Source organism: Pongo abelii, chromosome 4 (assembly GCF_028885655.2).
Source record: "Pongo abelii isolate AG06213 chromosome 4, NHGRI_mPonAbe1-v2.0_pri, whole genome shotgun sequence".
NCBI classification, from domain to species: Eukaryota; Metazoa; Chordata; class Mammalia; order Primates; family Hominidae; genus Pongo; species Pongo abelii.
The window spans coordinates 167,942,383-167,964,856 of record NC_071989.2 but is presented as its reverse complement, the minus strand read 5'-3'; the positions used below and the strand labels follow the sequence as shown (position 1 = coordinate 167,964,856).

Here is a 22,474-nt window from a genome sequence, read left to right as displayed (position 1 = left end):
AGCCTGGGCAACAGAGAGAGGGTCTATCTCAAAAAAGAAAAAAAAAAAGGAAAAAAAAAATCAAATACTTGATTATTTTATGAATTTATATAGCATTCAAGAACAGGCAGAACCAGACTACAGTTTTTAGGAATTCATAGTTAGGTGGTCAAAGAAAGAAAAGAAAGTGACTACATTAAAGTCAGGAAAATGATTACCTTTGGGGCTAGTGAGACAGCTGTGAATGAAAGGGCATGTGAGGATCTTCGGGGGTGTGGACAAGCTTATATTTCTGGATAGTGGTTAAATGGTTGTATTTCATAATAGTATGTGGAGCTGTACAATTGTGTTTTTATGTACTTAATATTATTATTATTAGTTACCTCCTTATGTTCATAGCAGCATATTATACTCAGGGATGGATGACAAGCAAATTATAAGGATTGAATGCCTTGGGACTCTTAACTGTAAATAATAGAAAACACAACCCAAACTGGCTTAAGCCAAAAATGGTAATCTATCGGGTAATATAAATTAAAGAGTGAGGAGGTCGGCATGCTGGCTTCAGATAAGACTTAGAGTTCTTACACTGTGACCAGGTCCTGGTTTCTTTTTTGTCTCAGGTTCTCTTTCTTCTGTTGGCTAAATCTTCAGTTGGTTCTTTCCTTTTGTATCCCAGATAGCTGCCAGTAAATTCCTGGGATTACAGGTTTCCTTTTTTAGGTCTAGCAGGAAAGTGAAACTTTGCTCTTCCCATAGCTCAGTCAAAACCTCTGATGTTTAGTCTTACCTCTGATTGGCCCAATGTGGCTCACAGGTCCTTCCCTGGACTAAGCACTAAGGGAGAAAGGATAAACTGGTGGAGCCCATTCCTGGTCAATAGCCAACAGACCACCTGTTTATTCAAGGTTCAAGTTGGTATTAGAAAGAAGAAGAGGAGAAGAATAGAGAGGAGGTAGCTAACAAATGTCTATGACAATCAATGTCCATTTTATTTAGTTGAATATCATCACACATAAACAACAACACACAGTTTTGCACTACTCCCTACCTCAGGCTTAATCAGAACCAAGGCAAAGAAAGTAGCTGGGTAGAACAGAGGTGCCAGTTGAGCTAAAATCTGAAAACAACAGCAAAAATACAATTTTTTTCTGCTGATGTTAGTGATTCTAAACAGTCACAAGTGCTCAGATTGATGAAAAGCAAAGCTGGCTTGTCAGATTGGATCTTCTTTAGAGATATTTTGAGGTGAACTGAGAAAATCTGAGTATTGACCGGGCAGTAGAGGATTTAGAGAACTATACTCCATTTTCTTAGGTGCAGTAATGGTAATTGGTAAAATTTTTAGAAGCAGCAGGTTGGAGTATTTAGGAGTGAAGTGTGTTGATGTCTGTAGCTCTCTAAAATAGCTTAGCAAAAGACACACACACATAGATAAAGCAAACATGCAAAAACTACCAATTGTTGAATCTAGATGGTATGCATATGGGTGATCATTAGAATATTCTTTTAATTCTATATGTTTGAAACTCTTGAAATGTGGGGAAATAAAAAATGTTTTCAGAAAAATCTGAAAATTCAAAACAAAAAAAAAGCTGACTTATTTCTGTGCTTTCTTTTCTTATAGTCTCAGGTATTAGTTCCACACCAGGGAGAAAGAAATAAATTTATTTTGGTGTTAAAACAATATAAGTTCTATTGCTGTTTTCAATTATCCATGAAAAGTGTTTATTCAGCACCAGCTATGCGTATGAATCACTTAGTGTTAATATAAAGTTACAATTTCATCTTTATCTCCCTATTAGAGAATAAAAGTTGACAACCAAATACTACAGACAGAAGGAAGGCAACTAGGCCAGGTGTTGTGGCTCATGCTTGTAATCCCAGCTCTTTGGGAGGCCGAGGCGTGTGGATCACTTGAGCCCAGACCAGACTGGGCAACATGGCAATATCTTGTCTCAACACAAAAATTAGCTGGTGTGGTGGTGTATGCCTGTAGTCCTAGCTGCTCAGGAGGCTGAGGTGGGAGGACTGCTTGACCCTGTCTCGAAGGAAAAAAAAAAAAAAAAAAAAGGAGGGGGAACTATTGAGGACTTTGTACCAAGAATATTAGCATACATCATCTCATTTATTTTTCACAACAACCCCGCAAAGTAGATACTATCACTATCCCTGTTTTACAGACAATAAATGGAGGTGTTCTTAAGTTACGTACACTTGGTACAGGATCCCATAGCTAACAGATAGGAAGCATCTGAATAGAAGAGTAAATCTCTCATATACTGCTGGTGGGAATGTAAAATGATGCAGCCACTTTGGAAGACTATTTGGCAGTTCCTCAAAAAGTGAAACCATAGAGTTACCATGTGACCCAGCAATTCTACCAAGACAAATGAAAATGTGTCCACACAACAACTTGTACATGAATGTTCATAATAGCACTATTCATAAACGCCAAAAAGTGGAAATAACTCAAGTGTCCATCAACTGACGAATGAATAAGCAAAACACGGTATATCTATCTACACAATGGAATTTTATCTGGCAAGAAAAGAAAATTAAGTACCAATACATGCTATACATGCTACACATGCATGGACCTCAAAAATGTTATGTAAAGTAAAATAAGCCAGACACAAAATGCTACATATTGTATGATCCTCTTTATATGACATGTCCAGAACATGCAAATCTGACAGAAAGATTAGTGATTGCAGAACAATTAATGATTGCTTAGGGCTGGGATGAGAAGGTAAGTAACTGCTAATGGATATGGGTTTTTTTTTCCCCGGCGGGAGGTTATGATGAAATGTTCTGAAATTGATTGTGGTGGTGGTTATACAACTCTGTGGATATACTAAAAACCACTGAGTTGTACACTTTAAAACAGGTGGATTATATGTTAATTAAGCTGTGTATATATATATATATATATATATATGAAAAAAAGAGTGAACCTCCCTTTACTGAATAATGTTGCCTAACAAAACTAGTTTTCCTCGTCGAGTTGGCTCTCAAAATCAAACCATGAGGGTAGCCAGGTTGAATGGATTCTATATATTATCTAGACTCTTCTAATTAGGGAGTTGATTATTGAACTGGATATCTTTGAATATCTGGTTGTTTGAATTGGATAAAGAAAACCTCAAAGTGCCCAGAACACATTAGGAACAAGAAAGTGTGTGAATAAATGAAGACATGAAAATTCTCCCTCATATTCCCAATGCTGGCTATCCAAAGTTCTTTGGATTTTGGCCCCATCATGTGAAATCCATTATATGATTTTCTCTAGATTTAGAAGGCAGTGCATAATAAAGTGGCCATCAGTTGTCTGAGGATTTGCAACAAAAGACTATTTCTATGTGACTATTAGCAATAGTTGGCTCTATCAGGAATTCAGGAACGAGTCTTTTGGAATGGCTAGAACTGGAACATATATGCACTCTTCCAAACTTTGTGCTGACTTCCTCCTCAATGTTGGATGCATTTAGACAGGAAGGAAGATAACCTTTGGAATCCTGAATGGCCTGCCATTGGGCAGTCATAAACATACCACTTCTTTCCTTCTAGCACCCTGGGCAAGTAAGTTCCTTTTATGACCAAGCTGTGGCATTTAGACATTTCCTTATGTTTCTTCCAGGTACTTAATGACAAATTTAGCTCTTTGCTTTTCCTGATTTGGGTGGGTTTGGGTGCCTCTAGAAAGTACTTCCTCTACACTTGATTGAGCTCTTTTATTTGAGCTGCCCTCTCTTCACCCGCCCCACCCCCACTTCTTTTTTCTTTTGCGTTTCTTTTTAGTTCTGTTTAATTACCTGCTTCTGGCAATGTGGAGATTTCTCATAACTGGATTAGCAGCACTATAATAGCAGTAACCCTTTCATTACCAGAGTAATTTTCTTTACTTGTTTTGAACTTCGGCATTTACAGGCAGCTGCTATTAAGTTAAAAGGTAAGAAGACATGTGACTTTTTCCGGCTTTTACAAGTCCAGAATACTTATAGTGAGGGTTACAGGGCTTTGAAGCCATTTCCCCCACTTTAAAAAAAGGAAAGGTAAGAGCTGAAGTAGGCCTCTCCTCCATTTAAAACACAAATCCAGTTAGAGACCAGCCTGACCAACATGGAGAAACCCCGTCTCTACTAAAAATACAAAATTAGCCAGGTGTGGTGGCGCATGCCTGTAATCCCAGCTATTTGGGAGGCTGAGGCAAGACAATTGCTCGAACCCAGGAGGCAGAGGTTGCGGTGAGCCAAGATCACGCCACTGCACTCCAGCCTGGGCAACAAGAATGAAACTCCGTCTCAAACAAACAAACAAACAAACAAAAAAAAACCAAGCAAATCCAGCAACCATACTTCCTTTTAGAATCACATTTTCAGGATTCTGCCATTTATCCAAGAATAATAAATAAATGAAGTTAGAATTTAGTGTTACGTTCATTTTGACTTGTTTGTAATCTGTTTCTGGCCTTAGGTTTTCTTGACTCAGTCAGATGTAAAGTTGTTAAAACAGGGAGGGGATCAAGATAAGGCCTTGCTACCTTGGTCCATTTCCTATTCCAGTCATTATTCATGTGGCCTCTGTAATTTTTTTACTTACAAGGCTAGATAAAGAGACTCATGAACTGCCTCCCTGGGATGTGACAGGATTTATGACTATGGTGAAGTAGTCTGAGGCACCTGGATGAAAGGTGGTTATAGTGAATTATGTACACAATTCCCACACATTTTAAACCCTTGATTCCTACAGAGCTATCAAACTAATGGAAGGCAAGTTACTCGGAGTCTGGTTGACTGATACCTCCAGGGATTGCATTTTCTAAATACAGAGCTTGCTTTCACAATTTCAGCAGGATACAAGAGTGTTCAGAATTGGGGGTTTACCATTCAAAGAGCAGAGGCCAGAGACTTGAATTTTCAAGGAGGGTCCTCAACACAGACATCGAGATTACAGTACATTAATTTATCTTACACATGAAGAAGTTGAGGCTTCACAATTTCAGCATGACCCAGTATAGTTGCAACATCTTACCCATCACTGGGTGTGTATCTTCTGTGTACACTGGCCCTTTCAACATCTAAGGCCAGGCTAGGTGCTCATAGCAACTGGCTCCCCAGGAACTAACGAAAGAGAAAGCAAGAAACAGTGGAGGGGTTTTGGTGGTGGTGGAAGACAGGGGAGATAAAAGTGGGGGTTGCAGAAGGTCGTGGTGAGGCAGAGTGGTAGACAAACAGGGAATGAGAAGTCTTGCCAAGCCCAGAAGACTATCGTTGTGTAAACACACAATATGCTTCAGGTTATGTATTGTGGGGAACAGTTCCTGCCCTAAAAGGTGTGGACATTTAAATTAGGGTAGGATTGCGCATCTGTGATAGAGACTGGCACAGAGACAGACAAAGTGGAACTTCTCTACGTTGGGGAGGGGAAAATATACATTAGCCTGTTTTGAACCTTAGGCCAAGACAAGACAAACACACCAACACCATTTAATTTCATACTGCAATAAAATTCTTTGTACCAAACCATGGGATCAAAATTGTTACAGATACTCAGTGAACAGTTCCAATGCATTCATTCATCCAGTCACTTACTCCACAGGGGTTTGAGTGCCTGCACTCGGTGCTGGGCACGGCTGAGCCATCCCAGACGCCAAGGAGTTTACAGTCTAGTCCAGTCAGGGACGAGGTTAAAACGAATTCTCGCATCATTGCTACTGCGAATGCACCGGGACAAGATCAGCCCTTCAAATTCTCCCACGTGGTCCCTGCAGGTGAGTGTGGGTGTGAGCGCTTGCGGCCCGTGGTGTTTGGGAGCGAGAGAGCACGTGTGTCAGAATGGCGCGTGTCACAGTGCGCGTACAGGTGTCTCTGCGGTACGCCTCTCCATAGCCACCCGAGCCGGGCTGTATCGGCTTGGCTAGGCTTATGTCTCCCGCCCACGCACCGGAGGCGGTGCGGAAAGCACTCCGCGGGCGCGATTGTGAGTGAGCGCGGGCGCGCGCGGGAGGGGCGGGGGAGGGGCGCGCCGCGCTGGCTGGGCCGCGCGCAGGCGCAGAGTGCGGAAGTCTGGCCGCGGCCGCCGCAGAGCGCCGGGGGCGGGAGGAGCGAACGCAGGAGGCCATGGCCGCCGCCGCCGCCGCCGCCGGCGCCGGCTGCTGAGGGGCTCAGCCCGCGAGCGCCTGCTGCCGCGGACGATGGTGACCGTACGGGCCGGGCCGCTGCCGCTGCCGCTGCCTCCGCCTCCCCAGAAGCAGCATCCGAAGCCCGGCGCAGAGGAGCCGCCGCTGTGAGCTGCGTCGTCCCGGCCCCCGCCGCCGCCGCCCGAGGAGAACGGGAGGGCGGGCGAGAGAGCCGGGGAGTTGCGGAGCTCGCCCGCCGGCAGCGCCGCTCCCCAGGGAGGGAGTCCGCAGCCTGAGGTGACCACGCCGCCCGCAAGGCCCCTTCCTATGCCCGCGCCCCCGGCCGCTTCCCACGGCCTCCCTCCCCTCCCCCATCGCGTCGCAGGCTCCTTCCTCTTCTCCCTGTTCGCCCCTTTTATCTCGCTTCACCTCCCTCTTCTCCCTAGCCTTGTAGGAGTCCACATCCCCTCTTCACCCGCAGCACCCCTCCCTCCCATCCTCCAGCTCCTCCCGCGGTGCTCGCCTCCCTCTGACCCTGCTCTCCCCTCCTGGGCCCCGCGCAAAGCCCCCTCTGCTCCAGCTCCCGGACCTCGGCTGCCGCCTCCCCGCCCTCCCATCCCTTCCTCTTCCCAGGGCCTGGAGCGGTTCCTTACATTCCTGAGATGCCCTTCCTCGGGGCTCTCCCCCTTTGCCTCCCCAGCATCCCATTTCTAGGCCTTTTTCAAGACCCTTCCAGAGCGGCCCCTTTCCAGCTCCCTTTCTCGTTTCCATTTCCAACTTTGCCTCTTTTGCCTCTTTGTTCACTTTGCTTCCAAGCTCCCCTCCCTCTTTCCCTTCGTCTTACCTTTCTTTGATCTACGCAGCCCCAAACTCAAGCTCCCCGCTTTCAGGTGGTGCGACGTTGTTTGGGGGTGCGGAAGGGCCTGCCAGTCCATTTTTCGAGGGGGGACCCATTGCTCTGCATCCCGTCCGTCAGTCCCTTTTTATGGTAAGAGGGCTCCTCATCCCTTCCTTTTTGTCCCCGTGGTTTCCTCTCTCTTGCCATCCCTTCTGTCTTCTCCCTCCAATTCTGCTTTCCCCACCCAAGGACCCTCAGACCCGTGAACCCCCCTTTGGAATGAGTTCCCTTTCTGTTCGGGGATGCTGAACTTCCCCTGCGTTTTTCTTCGCGAGCCTTTTGGTACGTGGCGTGGCGCGACAGAGTCAGCACCCTTGGCGAGATAGGAGGGGAGCTCCCGAGCCTCTTTCGTGGCAGAGTTTTTGCTGAACGTAATCTCTTAGCCCCGCGGCGGCGGCCCGGTTGCTGCTGCTACTGCTGCTGCGCTGCCTGCTTGCCGCGAGCTGGGTTGGGGTTACTGTAGTTCAAACGCAGCTGAGATCAGCAGGCGTTGTGGGAGGAGGTGCGAGGAGAGAGGAAGGGGCCTGTGCAGTGAGCAGGCATCAAAGATTAATGGATGGCCTTGCGTCGCAGTCAGCAGTAAACAGGAAACTAGTCTGAAAGGGAAGGAGAGGACTGTGTGTCTTTTTATTTTTTAAAATACGGAGTGTGCAGTTTTACTGAATCTTGAATCATGCCCAAAAGAATGAGCTGTCGGTGCTGCAGTCGTGACCCAGGCTGAGCGGCCGATGGCAGAGGTAGCAGTTTTATTTCTTCTCTCTGTTCCTTAAGTTGAAAGATGGCCTTTGTATTCAGAGTAGACTCCCTGTCTTTGCGGTTTTGGAGATGATGAGAAACCACAGAATTGCTAGTAGTTTATGTGGAGATCAGGTACATACAAAGTTAGCTAGCAACGAGTGGGAGTGGGGAGGACCAGCTATATTTAAAACATGTGCCATTGCTTATGTAAGAAATGCATTCTCTTTGCTGGTATCTCAGTTCTGGGCTTTTACTTAGAATTTTAGGCTCTAGCTTTGTGCTCTTAACATTTTCAGTGAGGCCTACCATCCTAACAGATGGACAGCCCGAAAATTTAGTTTTCTTAAGATCAGTTTCAGTTGATGGTAGAATTTTTTTTTTTAATTGGTTGGGAGAAAGAAAGGAGATAATGGTGAATGATGATTTTTGTTTTTCGTTTTTAGGGGGAAGGTGTAGAAGTATTGTACTGAATAGTTTTAAGTTGGGTCACGTGTCATTCTTGTTTTTTCTTTGTCTTTTTTAAAAAAAGAGTTTAGGAGGTGTGACTACTTTTTTTTTTTGAAGAGCTATGTCAAATAAGAGAAATGAAAAAATCACATTTTTCATTTCTCTTATTTGACATAGTTCTTCAGAGATTAGCTGTGACTTTAAAAACCTACATTTTTCTTATTCAGGACAATTTGTTTGGTTTCTTCATGTTCAAAACTAAAATCCCATATTTTCAGGAAAGTGTAGAATGAAGCCCCCTGTGTTTTCTAACCCACAAATTTGAATGGTAAACTGTACAGCATTATACTTGTACAAGACATTACTGTTTTCATAATTACCGATTGCTGCTTCTAAGCCTGAGAAAGTCATTTAATGAACTCATTGAGGTCTCCTTTTTGGTTAACATTTGTTGCACCTCTCTTGTGGTTTTTGGAAAGAAATGCCTTTTTTTTTTGGTTTGTTTTTAGCTGTTTTACTGTGTAAAACGTCTTTAAGTTTGAGTCACGTTTAGTTTATGTTACCTGCAGAGACATCATGTTGGAGTATTACTTTCCCAGTTCTTTTCAAAGTTCAAGGAGGACATTTTAAAATCTTGCATAGAAGATAAAACAGTATAGGAAGTTTATATATTTGGCTTTGGGTGTGTTAAACCTTTCGATTTTTTCTGCTTTCAGCTCTCCTGCTTATTTTCTAGGATTATTTGGTATTATTTTGTTTTCAAGAGAATATTGAGCTCCCCTGTACTTTAGAATATGCTGATTAGCCCTGTCTGACAATAAATCTGGAAAAGGATAAATTAGGCAGCATTATAAAGGTATTCTCTAGATCAGGAGAGAAGGCTCCATTTTACTTCGTCTTTGTATGATATAGTGATTTGGCAGGTGCGAGTAATTGCAAGTACTTGCAAAGAAGATGAATATTTTAAAGTTTTGTTTTGATGTTGGTTTAGTGTGTGGTGCTAAAGGGTAGCGTAAAGTACCTATTTGTGTTGGTAACTATCATGTGCTCTTTTACTTTAGAAAGGTTCAAAGTGATAAGGTTTTGAAATTTTTTTCTCTTTGATTTTCCATGTATTAAATTTGTTTCGTCAGTGCCTTTATACATGACCAGCTTGCCACTGACTTGCTAAAATAACATTCACGTATAGAAATAAATGAAACATTTAGTTTCGTTTATTTGGGCATATTTAATTTTATCCAAAGTCCTTGTTAAAAACATTTCAGTCTTGAGTTGACTATGTAGCAGAGTTGGGGATCTTGGATATTGTTTTTTATTGATAGCTTTCGGGACCCAGTATTTTCTCTTTATAGAAATAGAAATATGTCCTGTTTTCTGTTTCTTATTATATTTGTTAGGCAGGAGTGGTGGGTGGAAATAAAGAGGGAACATGTACCATTCTGCTAATGGACTTTTGTAATAGAGATGATCCTCTGTACGGATTAGGGAGTTTTTCTTCCCTAGCAGATCTTGATTTCTAAAGCAGGATTAGTTATTTGTTTAGTTTAAATTTTCTTCTTTACCCGTTTAGGAGCCACAGTAAATGGTGAAAATGGGCACATTTTAAAATAGCAAAGCATTGGAAAAAGAGAAAGGTTTCAAATCAAATGAAATAAATATGGGCTACAAGTGTTAAATCAGTAATAGCTCCTCCCTCTCTTGTTACTTATAAAAACAAAGGTAATGATTTATATTGGATTCCAGAATATAGAAAAATAGTTACTTTTCAATTGCAGTATAAAGACTCTCAGTAATACTGTCATCTCAGTACTGGTGATTTTCAAATATGGTGGCTGGTGGTTTGTGAGAAAATCTATTCAATATTACTTTGAAATAAATTCCCAAGAGTGTATTGGGTTATCAGTTTGCTCACCAAAGTAAGTATTTCCATTGTAATTCCTGAAGTTATCTAGATGGCTTATACACATTAAAATGCATTAAACTCTGTACCAACAATTTCTGTGAATATTTTGGTGTATTTTTTCCTGGGATTAGAAAAAATGATAATATCATGGGCTTTGAGAAATTTAGATTCCTCAGTGGTTGGTTTGCAATAAATATTAAAGGTTAGAGATTTTATTTTTCCGTGCATTTTTCCTTCTTAGGACATGATATTTAGTTCTTATTTTCACAATAATATTTTTTCTTATGTAGGAAAATTATGAAAATGATCTTATTCTTGTGAAATAATCAGAGTTGCAGTACTTATCTATAAAAATGTTAAGTCTATATTATTGGTAGGCTATATATAAAAAACATTTGGGTTATGGGAATGGTTGATATATGATTATTGAAAAGCTTTTATTAATAGTGTGCCTAATTGGGTTGCCTTTAGCTTTTTAACTATCAGAACTAGGAAGCTGTGAAAATTGGAGGGTAAGATGGAAATACTGACAAATATTTAACCATAGCATAGCAATCTGTCACTATAATTTTCTGCAGAAATAAATGTTTTCGTTTGTCCTGTAATGTCTGAAATTACTGCTAAAGCTGGAAATGTGTTTAGCTTTCTCAGCAAAATTCTTAAGAGGATATTGTCAGAGCCAACAATCCAGAATTATCTTTACTCTTTAAATTGTTCTTTACCCACTTTTGTTTGCCTTTTTTTTTTTGAGACGGAGTCTAGCTCAGTTGCCTAGGCTGGAATGCAGTATTGTGATCTCTGCTTACTGCAACCTCTGCATCCCAGGTTCAAGCAATTCTTCTTCGGCAGCCTCCCAAGTAGCTGGGACTACAGGTGTGCGCCACCATGCCCGGCTAATTTTTGTATTTTTAGTACAGACGAGGTTTCACCATATTGGCTAGGCTGGTCTCCAACTCGTGACCTCATGATCTGCCTGCTTCGGCTTCCCAAAGTGCTGGGATTACAGGCGTGCACCACTGTGCCCAGCCTTGTTTGCCCTATTTTATATTTTTTTGGATTAATTTGAAGTTCTACCATATAAAGCAGTATGGCATTGAATTCTCTCTTTAAATAGTAAATTGTCCTGATAACTGCCTTTCATTTCCTCCTCCCCCCGCCCCCCGCCCCCTCACTACTTATCATGGTCTGTGCAGAGACGGGCTGCAGACTCAATGCCTGGCTTCTTCCATGTGCCTGCTTATCTGTGTATCAAGGGAAGAATTTGATGAACACTTGAAGGCAGATTATGGGAATTTTAGACCATATTTAACTTTAAAGATTCAAGGAAGTGATATTGTAAATAATGTTTCCTCTACCTGTATCTACATCATGAGTTCTCTGGATTGTAAATTTAGCACTTCAATTTTGATTGTAAGTGAATAAGGAAAAGCATAGAGTACAAGATGCTGCAAACTAAACGTGCGGTTATGAAGTTTTTATTGAGTTGCTTAGGCTTTTTCATAGAGTAAATATTCAAAATTCACCCTCTTATGAGCTACATAAATCGCAGTTTTATTGGAGTGAGTGAATTTTTCAAGTTAATTTTATACAAGTTACAGTAGTCTTATAGAGTGTTTTGTTCCTAGATTTGGAGTTAGTGGCCTTTTAAAAAATTAGTTTTGAGGCCAGAACATTTAATCAGAATTATAAGATTGGACAGAACTGAATGGGTCAATGGGAAAACACAATACAGAGGTTATTTCATGAATATCTAAAAATAGTAGATGTGGCTGAGAAGTAGTATTATGCATTCTCACATAGTTCTGTACAGTGTGTGACAACCTATTAGATTCGTGAGAGGATATCTAAAAGCGATTTGTATTGACTTTTTATTTTTGTATATTGTGTCTTCTGAATTTTAGGTCTTCTCCAAGAAAAAAAAAAAGAAAAAAAAAAAACCAACATGGCTGCGAAGGAGAAACTGGAGGCAGTATTAAATGTGGCCCTGAGGGTGCCAAGCATCATGCTGTTGGATGTCCTGTACAGATGGGATGTCAGCTCCTTTTTCCAGCAGATCCAAAGAAGTAGCCTTAGTAATAACCCTCTTTTCCAGTATAAGTATTTGGCTCTTAATATGCATTATGTAGGTGAGTGTCTACATCACATTTTCTAATCTTCTAATGAGCATTCTGATTTATGTCTTAGTATCTTTTTGAATTTGGGTAAAATGAAGTTCATTTTCATTAAGATGATAGTGATATAGTTGTTGATGAGTGTTTATGAATCTTGTTGATAGTTTTGTCTTATCATTGCACATGAATTATTAAGGCTACAAGAAAGTAAGCAGTATTGGATTTATTTTACTGGATAAAACTGGAAGGCAGAAGAAAACATTCTAGATTTTAATATGATGAAATATAAACAATGAGAAATACTTTTAGAGACATTTGGCCTCTTCTAATTTGTCCTTGTTTTGGGGTTTGGTAGTAATTCGGAAAGTAAGCTTTTTAAAATGCAACATTCTTTATTGTTCCCTGAGACAAACGAAAACATTAACAGCAGCTGAAGATAAAGGGTTCAGTTAAATGAAATGTGGGAAATTATACTATAATATTTTGTTCCATAAAAAAAAATCCTCCTGGAACTGTAATTTTTTTTTTTTTTTTTGCTTGAATCCCTTTTCAAGAAAAATGGAACTGTCATTGATATGCTATGGGGTTAGTGGTAAAAATAATGATGAGAGATTGAAGAAATTAAAGTCAAGAAATACAGGCATGAAACAGATAAAATTTATCTAGAATAAAAGTCATGATCCTTACTTTTTAGGTTAAGTTTTGGTTTATTTGTAATGTATATAGCAATATATTTTATTAATGCTGTGATTGCAGAGTTCCAGACATGGTTTGAATGGTACTATAGTGGTTTTGCTAATATTTTATTATTAGAGTTGCCTGTCACAAAATATATCTTTTATAAAGTAATGAAGAGTTGTCCTGTCTCTCTGAGATTTATTTTTATCTATAAAAGGACTTTCTGGGTTCTAAAACTTAGCCCTGAGAACGTTCCCCTTACATCCCTAAGAGGTAAGCTGTTGTGGAAAGAACTATGATGTAGTAGAAAAGATGGTGCACTAGAAACAAAACGTTTCGGTTCAGTAAACCCATCTTTTGTGGATGACACTACCTTGGGAACGTCTCTGAAATGAGAAAGTTCCTTTATGTTGCAAAGCACTGTAATTCTCAGCCTTTTATGAAAGGCTTTGTATGTTAGCCAATTTATGGAAAGTAATTCCCGTCAGTTGTAGAACAACTGGGTACTTGGCTTAGATTTTTAGATTAATCAGCAAAGTCATACATACTGTGGTTTTAAAAATGTGCTTATATATTATTTCTGAATAGGTTGAAATATTTATTATAAAAACAGCTGCCTGATAACCAGAAATATTAATTTTAGAAATTGAATGTTTTCAAGTACAATTGAAGTTCATAATCTGGTTTATAATTTTGGAAAGTCAATTGAGCCATCTGAAATATGCTTACTCCATGCCAAAGCAGAGTAAGCTCAGTGATTGCATGAACAGATATTTTCAGCTTGAACAATGTTTTGGTTGGAATTACCTTTGTCAAAATATTACATAGTGTTTATGTAATGCTCCTGTTTACAGAATTTCACCCTCAAATACAAATCAAATTTCACCTTAATAAAATAATGTATTTATATTCAGAAATAAAAAAGCATAAAAAGTATTTAATGAAAAGTATCTCCCTCCCATCTCTGTTACTCATTCACTGAGTTCTCACTCTGAACACCATGTAGCTTTTATTCCTTTTTGTATAATTCTAGAGATATTTTTATGTATATATGTAAATATAAAAAATATATATTTCCTCCCTTTTTATACAGATGTTAGCATGGTATACATGGTTTTGAATCATGGTTTTTGTTTGTGTTGTATGTGGAGCCATAACTACTGCTTTTAGATATTTATGAAATAGAGTCTTGTGCTCTTTTCTTATGATGACAGTCTGCCGGATCTTAAAGACTCTCTTGAGTAGATGTTGAGGCCTCATTTCTCCTCTTCCCGATTGCATTTTACATTGGCATAGTATCCTCGTATGGATATACCATAATTTATTGAACTAATTACTCCATTGGTGGACATTTTAGATAGCCTGCCTTCTGCTATTTTGTACAGCGTTGTGCTAAATAACTTTGTGTAGCTGTAATTTCAACAAGTACAAATATAACCTGGGGCTAAGTTACTAGAAGTGAAGTTGCTGGGTTAAAGAGTACAGTGGTCCGTTGGTATATGCTGGAAATTGGTTCCAGGATGCCCACATATACCAAAATCTGCGCATACTCAGGTCCCTCAAGTGACCCTGTGGAACTATGTATGCAGAAGGTTGGACCTCTGTATATGTGGGTTTTGCATGTTGCAAATACTGTATTTTCCATAAGAGTTTGGTTGTAAAAAATCTACATGTAAGTGGACCCTCACAGTTCCAACCTATCTTGTTCAAGGGTTAACTTACATATATTTGTAGTGTTGACAGATAGTACTTTCCATAGGGTTTTACTATTTTGTACCTCCAAAAACCGTGGTTGAGAGTTTGTACAATCCTGTATTATCAAAACAGCCTGTTAACACACATATTTTGGCTACTCCAATAGGTGGAAAAATTGATTTTTTTAACTCAATGTAGTTTTAGTTTGCATTTCTATTATGAATGAATTGAACATACACATACGTAAGAAAAACCTGTATTTTCTCTTCTGAGAGTTGTCAGTTTATATACATTGCCCACTTTTCTGTGAGATTCTTTTTTTACCAATTTGTGGGAATTTGGTGTACATTAGGTAAATTAATCCTTTCACTTTCTGTGAGATTCTTTTTTTACCAATTTGTGGGAATTTGGTGTACATTAGGTAAATTAATCCTTTGTGATAAGTTGAAAATAGTTTTTCCAGTTTCAACTCAGTGATTTTGCTTATGATTTTTTGACATTTAGAAGGTTTTTAAGCTTTAGTATTTTGAGTCAATTAGAAAAGCCTTCTTTATTCTTGAATTTATAAAGAATTCTGTTGTGTTCTATCTTACTATTTTTGTGGTTTTATTTTTACATTTAAATCTTTACTTCATTTATCTGTATGAATAGTGTGTTATAGGTATAATTTTATTTTTTCTAGATAACCACACAGTCATCCTCACCTATTTGTTTAGTCCATTTTTTTCTCATTATATACTGAATTCTCAATATATTTTGTTTCATTTTTGAACTTCTCTTCCTTTAGTCTGTCTGCCTGTTTGTGAACTATTAACACGCTGTCTTATTTGTTGAGGGTTTAGATTATATTTTACTGTCTGATAGGGTTAGTCCCTTCAGTTTTCTTTATTTCCTCCTCTGAGCTTTTTTTTATGGTTAGTTTTCTATGTGAATTTAAGAATTGTCTCAAAATTGTCTAGGTCTCATTCCAAAAACAAAGCAACCCGTTTGATTTTTTTTTTTATTTAGATTGCATTATTACTAATTTTGGGGGCGGGTGGGGAGGATGGATTCTTGCTGTGTTGCCCAGGCTGACCTGGAACTCCTGGGCTCAAATGATCCTCCTGCCACAGCCTCCTGACATTTATTGTTTCTAGGTATTTTATCTTTTTTATTGCTATCATAAGTGGGAGTTTTTCCCCCTTTATATCTTCTAATTGTAATTAAGGAGCTTAAAAATTAAGGGAGGGAGCAATAAAGTTTGTATTTAATGGAATATAATTGTGTCTTCAAACTTAGAAGCTTTCCAGGGTGGGTTCTGCTGAAAGAGAAGTGACTGTCCACTGTTTTTTGGAGTGTAGGATATGAAAAGAGGAATAGAAGTAATATTGGTAAGGTAGAATAGGGCTTTTGTGAAGAATCCTGAATACATACAGTAGATATTGTGCTTAATTCTATAGGTCGTGGTGGGTCAGTGGGGATTTTAGAGCAGGTGAGCTGCATTTTAAGATTGCTTAGGCAGCATTTTATAGGATGATGGATTGGGGAGGGGAGAAACTGGAGGTAAGAAGACCAGTTAGGATTTTAGGCAAGAGGTAGTGAGAGCCAGAACTGGCAAGGTAGAAATTGGGAAGAAATGGATGTGAAAATCCTATTGAAACTACCATCACTGAAATCATTAGTGACTTAAAATGTAAAATTCAAGCCTCATTTATGTCCTAATTCTACAGACTTTTCTATGTTTATGGAGCTGTTTACCACTTCCTCTTTCTTGAAAGTGTTTTTTTCTCCTGATTTTTCTCCTAACTCCCTGACCATTGCTTCTGATTCTTTTGTTTTCTTTAGACTTCTCAAGTGTTGATATTGCCCACAATTTGTGTTTAATTTTAATCTTTTGTTGTTTGGGTGACCCCATGTAGTTTGGGCTGCACATCTCTATCTCCACTTTGCACTGCTTTTTGACCACTGTAGTCTGGAGTTGATGTTCTTCCTCTGTGATTCCATGGAACCAGTTCACATCTCTACCATAGCAATTATTATGCTGCATTCTAAGGGTCCATATGCTTATCTGTTTTCCCAACTGTTAATAGATTGTGAGCTCCTTTAAGGTAAGAAGGGGGTTGTTTATTATCTCAGTATTCCCAGCACCTAGCTGGTGCTCAATAATGAATGAATTTTGTATATATGTATGTATGTACATGACAGGGCCTCACTCTTGCTGAGGTTGGAATACAGTAGTGTGATCATGGCTCACTGCAGTCTCAGACTCCTGGGCTCAAGTAATCCTTAGCTGCTGGAGTAGCTGTACTACAGGCATATACCAAGGTCTTGTTTTGTTACCCAGACTGGTCTCAACCTCCTGGCCTAAAGTGATCCTCCTGCCTCAGCCTCCCAGAGTGCTAGGATTACAGATATTAGCCACTGTGCCCAGCCCTGAATGAATGAATTTTGAATTACTTCTTAGACATTTCCACCTAAATAGCCTATGGATATTTCAACTTGTTGTCAATCACTGAACTCATCACCTTTTTCTCACCTCAGAAGTCTTTCTCCTGCTGTGTTTCCTGTCTTAATAGCAAAGCTGTCTTCTTGATTACCCAAGCTAGAAACATCAGATCTTCACTTCCTTGTTCTCAACTAGTCACCCACAGATAACCACTAAGACCTATTTAAATATGTATCTCATGGCTGACTGGCAGCTCCATACCCAAAGCCACTGTTATAATCTAGGCTCTCATCTTACCTCCGGTCCTGCTGTTTACCCTACAACTACTATAATGTTTAAATAGCAGAAATTATTAGATTCATCAGTGTTGTTTTAAGCAGTTCATCATTTTTATTTATTTTTTATTCTTTTTTCTGTTCTCAGAGTCTGTTCCCATAGGTCATTATTTCATTTATTTATTTATTTATTTATTTATTTATTTAGAGGTAGGGTCTCACTGTCGCCCAGATTGGAGTGCAGTGGTACGATCTTAGCTCACTGCAGCATCAACCTTCTGGGCTCGTGTGATCCTCCCACCTCAGCCGCCTCAGTAGGTGGGACCACAGTCGTGTGCCACCACACCTGGCTCGTTTTTTGTATTTTTTTGTAGAGACAGGAATTTGCTGTGTTACCCAGGCTGGTCTTGAACTCCTAAGCTCAAGTGATCTTCTGCTTTGGCCTCCCAAAGTGCTGGGATTACAGATGTGAGCCAACACATCCAACCCTTATTTTTTACAGAGACAGGGTCATGCTCTGTCACCCAGACTGGCATGCAGTAGTGCAATCATAACCTCACTGTAACCTTGAATTCCTGGGCTCAAGTGATCCTCCCATCCCAGCCTCCCGAGTAGCTGGGATTATAGGTGTGCACTGCTACACCTGGCCTAGGTCATCATTTTTAAATGCTACTGGTCTTGCTTTTTAATTACAAATTACTGTGTATAATTTAAAAACTAACGGCTTTGCCATTGTTAACTTAGTTTGTTATGGATTGTTTGGTTAATGCTGTAGAGTGAGTTGTGATGCATGTCTGTGTTAATAGTATTTTTGGCTTGCATTTTTACAATTGTTAGATTGTATATACATCGTAGTTCAGATGGTTCATTCATACTGCTCTCAGTTAGTATTCATCATCTCTCAAAGTTTTCTTACACAAATATTTTGTTACCACTGAGTTATTTTTCCACTGGAATATGAAAATGGGGTATAGATGAGCAGTGGTGCTTTTGTTGTTTTGGTTTCTGTTCTCTTACCTCACCTAAATAGATACTGAAGAATTTGAGAACCATTAGCTAAGTCTAAACTCTTGATTATTGTATTTAGGCTTTATATTGAGGCTTTAGTTGCTAGTTCTTTCAGCATCGTCTCCCAGTCTTTCTGTTAACATCAAATTCTAGTCTAACCTACAGAATTTACTGTCCCCTAAAAATTATGCTTTTATGGTTTTCATGCTTGCTGTTCTCTTTTCCTAGAATATTTCCTTTTCTTCTTAGCCTGGTAAAGAACCATTCACCTTTTGAGATCCAAGTCAAGCTTAATCACTTAACCATAGCCCTTCTAATGTTCATTTATTATAGCATCAATTTTGTCTAATAATTACTTTTGTCCATGCTTATCTTTTCACTAGATTATTATTCACATTAATTTTGGATCTTCCATGTCTAGGAATGCTGGTGGGTCATACTTTACACATAATAATGTTGATTGAATAACTGGATAATTGAAGGAATGGATGAAATGAATATGTTTGATCTAGAAGATTTGGCCGCTGATTTTATATGCGATATATAGAAGAAAGAAAAGACAAGACCGTTCTGGAAAGGAAAATGACAGTTTTGTTAAAAGAGAGTTTAAGGAGAAGTTTCATGTAATAGACATTAGAAAATCCTTCAGCTACAATCAGTGGAAATGCTTAGTAACTATATTACATATTCTTTAAAATACCTCTAAAGTCATTTGAGGTAGGGGTTAACAAAATTGGAGAAATTATTTTAAGAAATAAAGAGCAAATAAAAATACTTATCTCTGGCTTTTGATGGACTGTCCTTGCAGTTAGGACGTGTAGGAAATCCTCAGTTCTATTTCTTTAGTCCCAAGCATGCTCATGTTTTCTTAGCTTTTGGCATGATTGATTCAGCATGAGAGAGGCAATAGGGGATAAGTAGGAGTACCTGTGCCTTAGTAAATTAAGTGGAAGATGGTTATAGAAGAGTAGACTGGGTCCAGATTGTGTAAGACCTAGAATGTCAGGTTCGTAACTTTTAGAGCAGGAGAATTGTCAAGTAAAAGTGATGGTGTTAGGAATATTACCCCGGTAATTAAGTATATCAGGGGTGTCCAATCTTTTGGCTTCCCTGGACCACATTAGGAAAAGAATTGTCTCGGGCCACACGTAAATATGCTAACACTAGTGATAGCTGATGAGCTTAAAATTGCAAAAAAAAAAAAAAAAACTCATAATAGTTTAAGAAAGTTTATGAATTTGTGTTGGGCTACATTCAAAGCCATCCTGGGCCACATGCAGCCCATGGGCCATGGGTTGGACAAGCTTGAAGTATAAGGTATACAAAAATAGAGACTGAAAGAAGGCTGGTAGTATACTGTGCATTGCAGAGCAGATTAGGATATGGAACATAGAGATTGGAATGGAACACATGAGAGGAATTTATCAAGGAAGGCTCAGCAGGACTTGATGGTAAGAGAGAAAAGATGACAGGTTTTGAGTCACTTTGAGTTACTTTGTTGAGGGAGGAGGTGGGGAGCACAGTTTGTTCTTGTTGAATATGAGAACATTTAAGTGGAATATATCTCAGGTGTGATGAGATGGGATGTCTACTTAGACTAAGAAATGAGGATATGTTTTTGCATGTATAATAAGTTATCAGTAACTTTGTTGATAACATTTCTAGGAGAGATGCTGATATTTGAAGTTACAAAATATGTTGTTTGCACTAGGTACTTTATATATAGAGAAAAACAGTTGTTTGGGAACCAAATTTCCAGTGTTTATTGGAAAGGGTGAAAAGAAATGAAGGGGAGAAGTTAGAGGGTAAGAGGAAATCCATATCAACAGAGCCAAAGAGTAACAACGTTTTGATGGTAGTTGCCTGGATATTGGGGATCAAAAATAAGCAGGATGTCTTAGATGTGATAAGTAGGCAATTGTTGACTTCCAACTTTCTTTAGAGCAAACGAGTTAAGGGGGTTTGTAAAGGGATTGTAGATGGTAAAGAGAAGAATAGATGCTTAGAAAATAGAGGCATTGGGTATAGATCTTTTCAAACATTTGACAGTGGAATGAGAAAAATAGTTAATAGGAAAAAAATCGCTGTGAAAAGAAGTTTATTTTTTTTTCTCAAGATGGGTAAAAGCCCTGCACATTCTTTGAAACAAAGGTAAGGAGTGATGTCAGGGGGAATGACTGAAAGTATAGGAGATAGACAGTCTTCAGGGGTTGGAGAAATAAGGTCTTGAATCACATGGAAGGGGCAGCCTTGGAAAGAGACATTAGGACACCCAGTTTTTCCTCGGACTAGAAAGAAAGAGAGAATTGGCATAAAACAAGTAAGTTGATATCAAGGAAAGGTAGATGATGAAAGGAGTTGTGTTACACATTTGTGTGATATATTTGATTATTAGGTAGAGAAATCTACAAGAGAAGTGAAAAATACAATACGTTTTCAACAACAAAAAATCCATAGTGGTGTCACTATGCTAAACTTACTTTGGTAAGTATAATAAAAAACCTCAGAAAGTACTGAAACCTATTTGGAAAATTATTTGCCTCAAGCTCTTTCTTTTATTGTAATTAATTGGGAAACTAAATTAAAATTGTATTTTATTTATCTTTCTGCTACAGGTTATATCTTAAGTGTGGTGCTGCTAACATTGCCCAGGCAGCATCTGGTTCAGCTTTATCTGTATTTTTTGACTGCTCTGCTCCTCTATGCTGGACATCAAATTTCCAGGTAAGAATATGACCCCATTTTTGAAATGTATGACTGAATTTAAAGTTTTCTTTTGCCAATAAAATACTTTTCATGAACACTGTTAAGTAAAGCTAAGGCTTTGGTAGGTCCAAAACTGGTTTGATACTCATTTTCCAAACTTACACAGGATTAATAGCTGGTTTATGCTGACATTTTATTTCTGCTTTTAAAAACAAGCTTAACATGAAACAAGCCTTAAGGTTATGTTTATAAAGATATCCTTGAACTGGCTGGGTGTGGTGGCTCACACCTGTAATCCCAGTGCTTTGGGAGGTAGGTGGATCACCTGAGGTCAGGAGTTCGGGACCAGCCTGGCCAACATGGTGAAACCTCGTCTCTACTAAAAATACAAAAATTAGCTGGGCGTGGTGATGGGCGCCTGTAATCCCATCTACTCGGGAGGATATCCTTGAACTTCCCTGTATTGCCTGATAAAAGAATTTCTAAAAGTAGGCTGTAGGAGCGTTTTAACAATTACAGACTTCATTACTTTAGGAAATCAATTTATGATGTATAAGAATCAGCATAAGATGCAGCCATGTGGAGTGAATGATTGATATACATTATCTTGTGAGGTTGATTGTATAGCTAAACTTCTATCTCTTTAGCCATATTGTCTGCATACCTAAGTCTGCTAGATCTAAATTTTAAGCCTTGGGTCTGCCAATGAATATGAGCTTCCTGCTTTGGAACAGAATGTTAAAATATAGGTGGACCAAAAGTTACATTATGAAGTAGTGGGTTGGAATATATTTTGGAGGTATAATTTGTTTTGAAACTTAAATTTTATAATTTTTGATAGAAAGGTATTTACCATATTAAAATATATTCCCAATTCTAAGAGGAGTGACCTTGCTTATAGTACAAGCCATAATAAGAGTCTGAAACAGATTTTGGGGTAGTTGAAATTTAATCTTAGAAGTAGCATTTTTACATTATTAGAATTACATTGTTGAGTTTTTAAAAACATTAACTTTTTCTGATTATAAAATTATGGTGCTCACCATAGACAATTTTTGGAAAATACAGAAAATGTAAAGGCATTTAATAATCATCTGAAATTATACCACCCAGAGATAGATGTGTTAACATTCTGGGACTTTCTTTCAGTTTTTAAAATACTATTCAATTCTCACCACTTCTGTGGATATGAAAGGATGAGAATAACTAAAATCACTGGGTTTTTCGCCCCTCTTGTTGAAACAGGACCACCAATTCTCTTTAATGTTTGTCTAATTGTTTCTCAAAGTCCCAGGGTATTTCCCAGAAGCTTACACTTCTTGCATTTTCCTCCTTTATTCCTTCCTGGTTGATTTTCTATGCTCAAAATGGTGCCTGGAGGATGGTGTCTTACTCTTTAACTTCTGCCACCATCCTGCCCAGGGTAGGTCCTCTGATGTCAAGGTTGCAAAATCTGGAGCTGGCAGAGTAGTGTTGCATTTCTTGCAATC

The 22,474-nt window shown here is 38.9% G+C and overlaps 1 protein-coding gene across 1 annotated transcript in view; it reads left to right on the top strand.

The window, feature by feature from the left end:
- Nucleotides 1-6,265: 6,265 nt before the first annotated feature.
- The window catches only part of RNF145 (ring finger protein 145), a 50,813-nt gene continuing 34,604 nt past the window's right edge, over nucleotides 6,266-22,474 (top strand). The window contains exons 1-4 of the mRNA XM_063724367.1: nucleotides 6,266-6,397; nucleotides 6,991-7,088; nucleotides 11,988-12,212; nucleotides 20,894-21,002. Of these exons, the coding sequence (XP_063580437.1) occupies nucleotides 12,029-12,212; nucleotides 20,894-21,002 (293 nt within the window). The 5' untranslated portion in view covers nucleotides 6,266-6,397; nucleotides 6,991-7,088; nucleotides 11,988-12,028. The remainder of the gene's footprint in view (nucleotides 6,398-6,990; nucleotides 7,089-11,987; nucleotides 12,213-20,893; nucleotides 21,003-22,474) is intronic.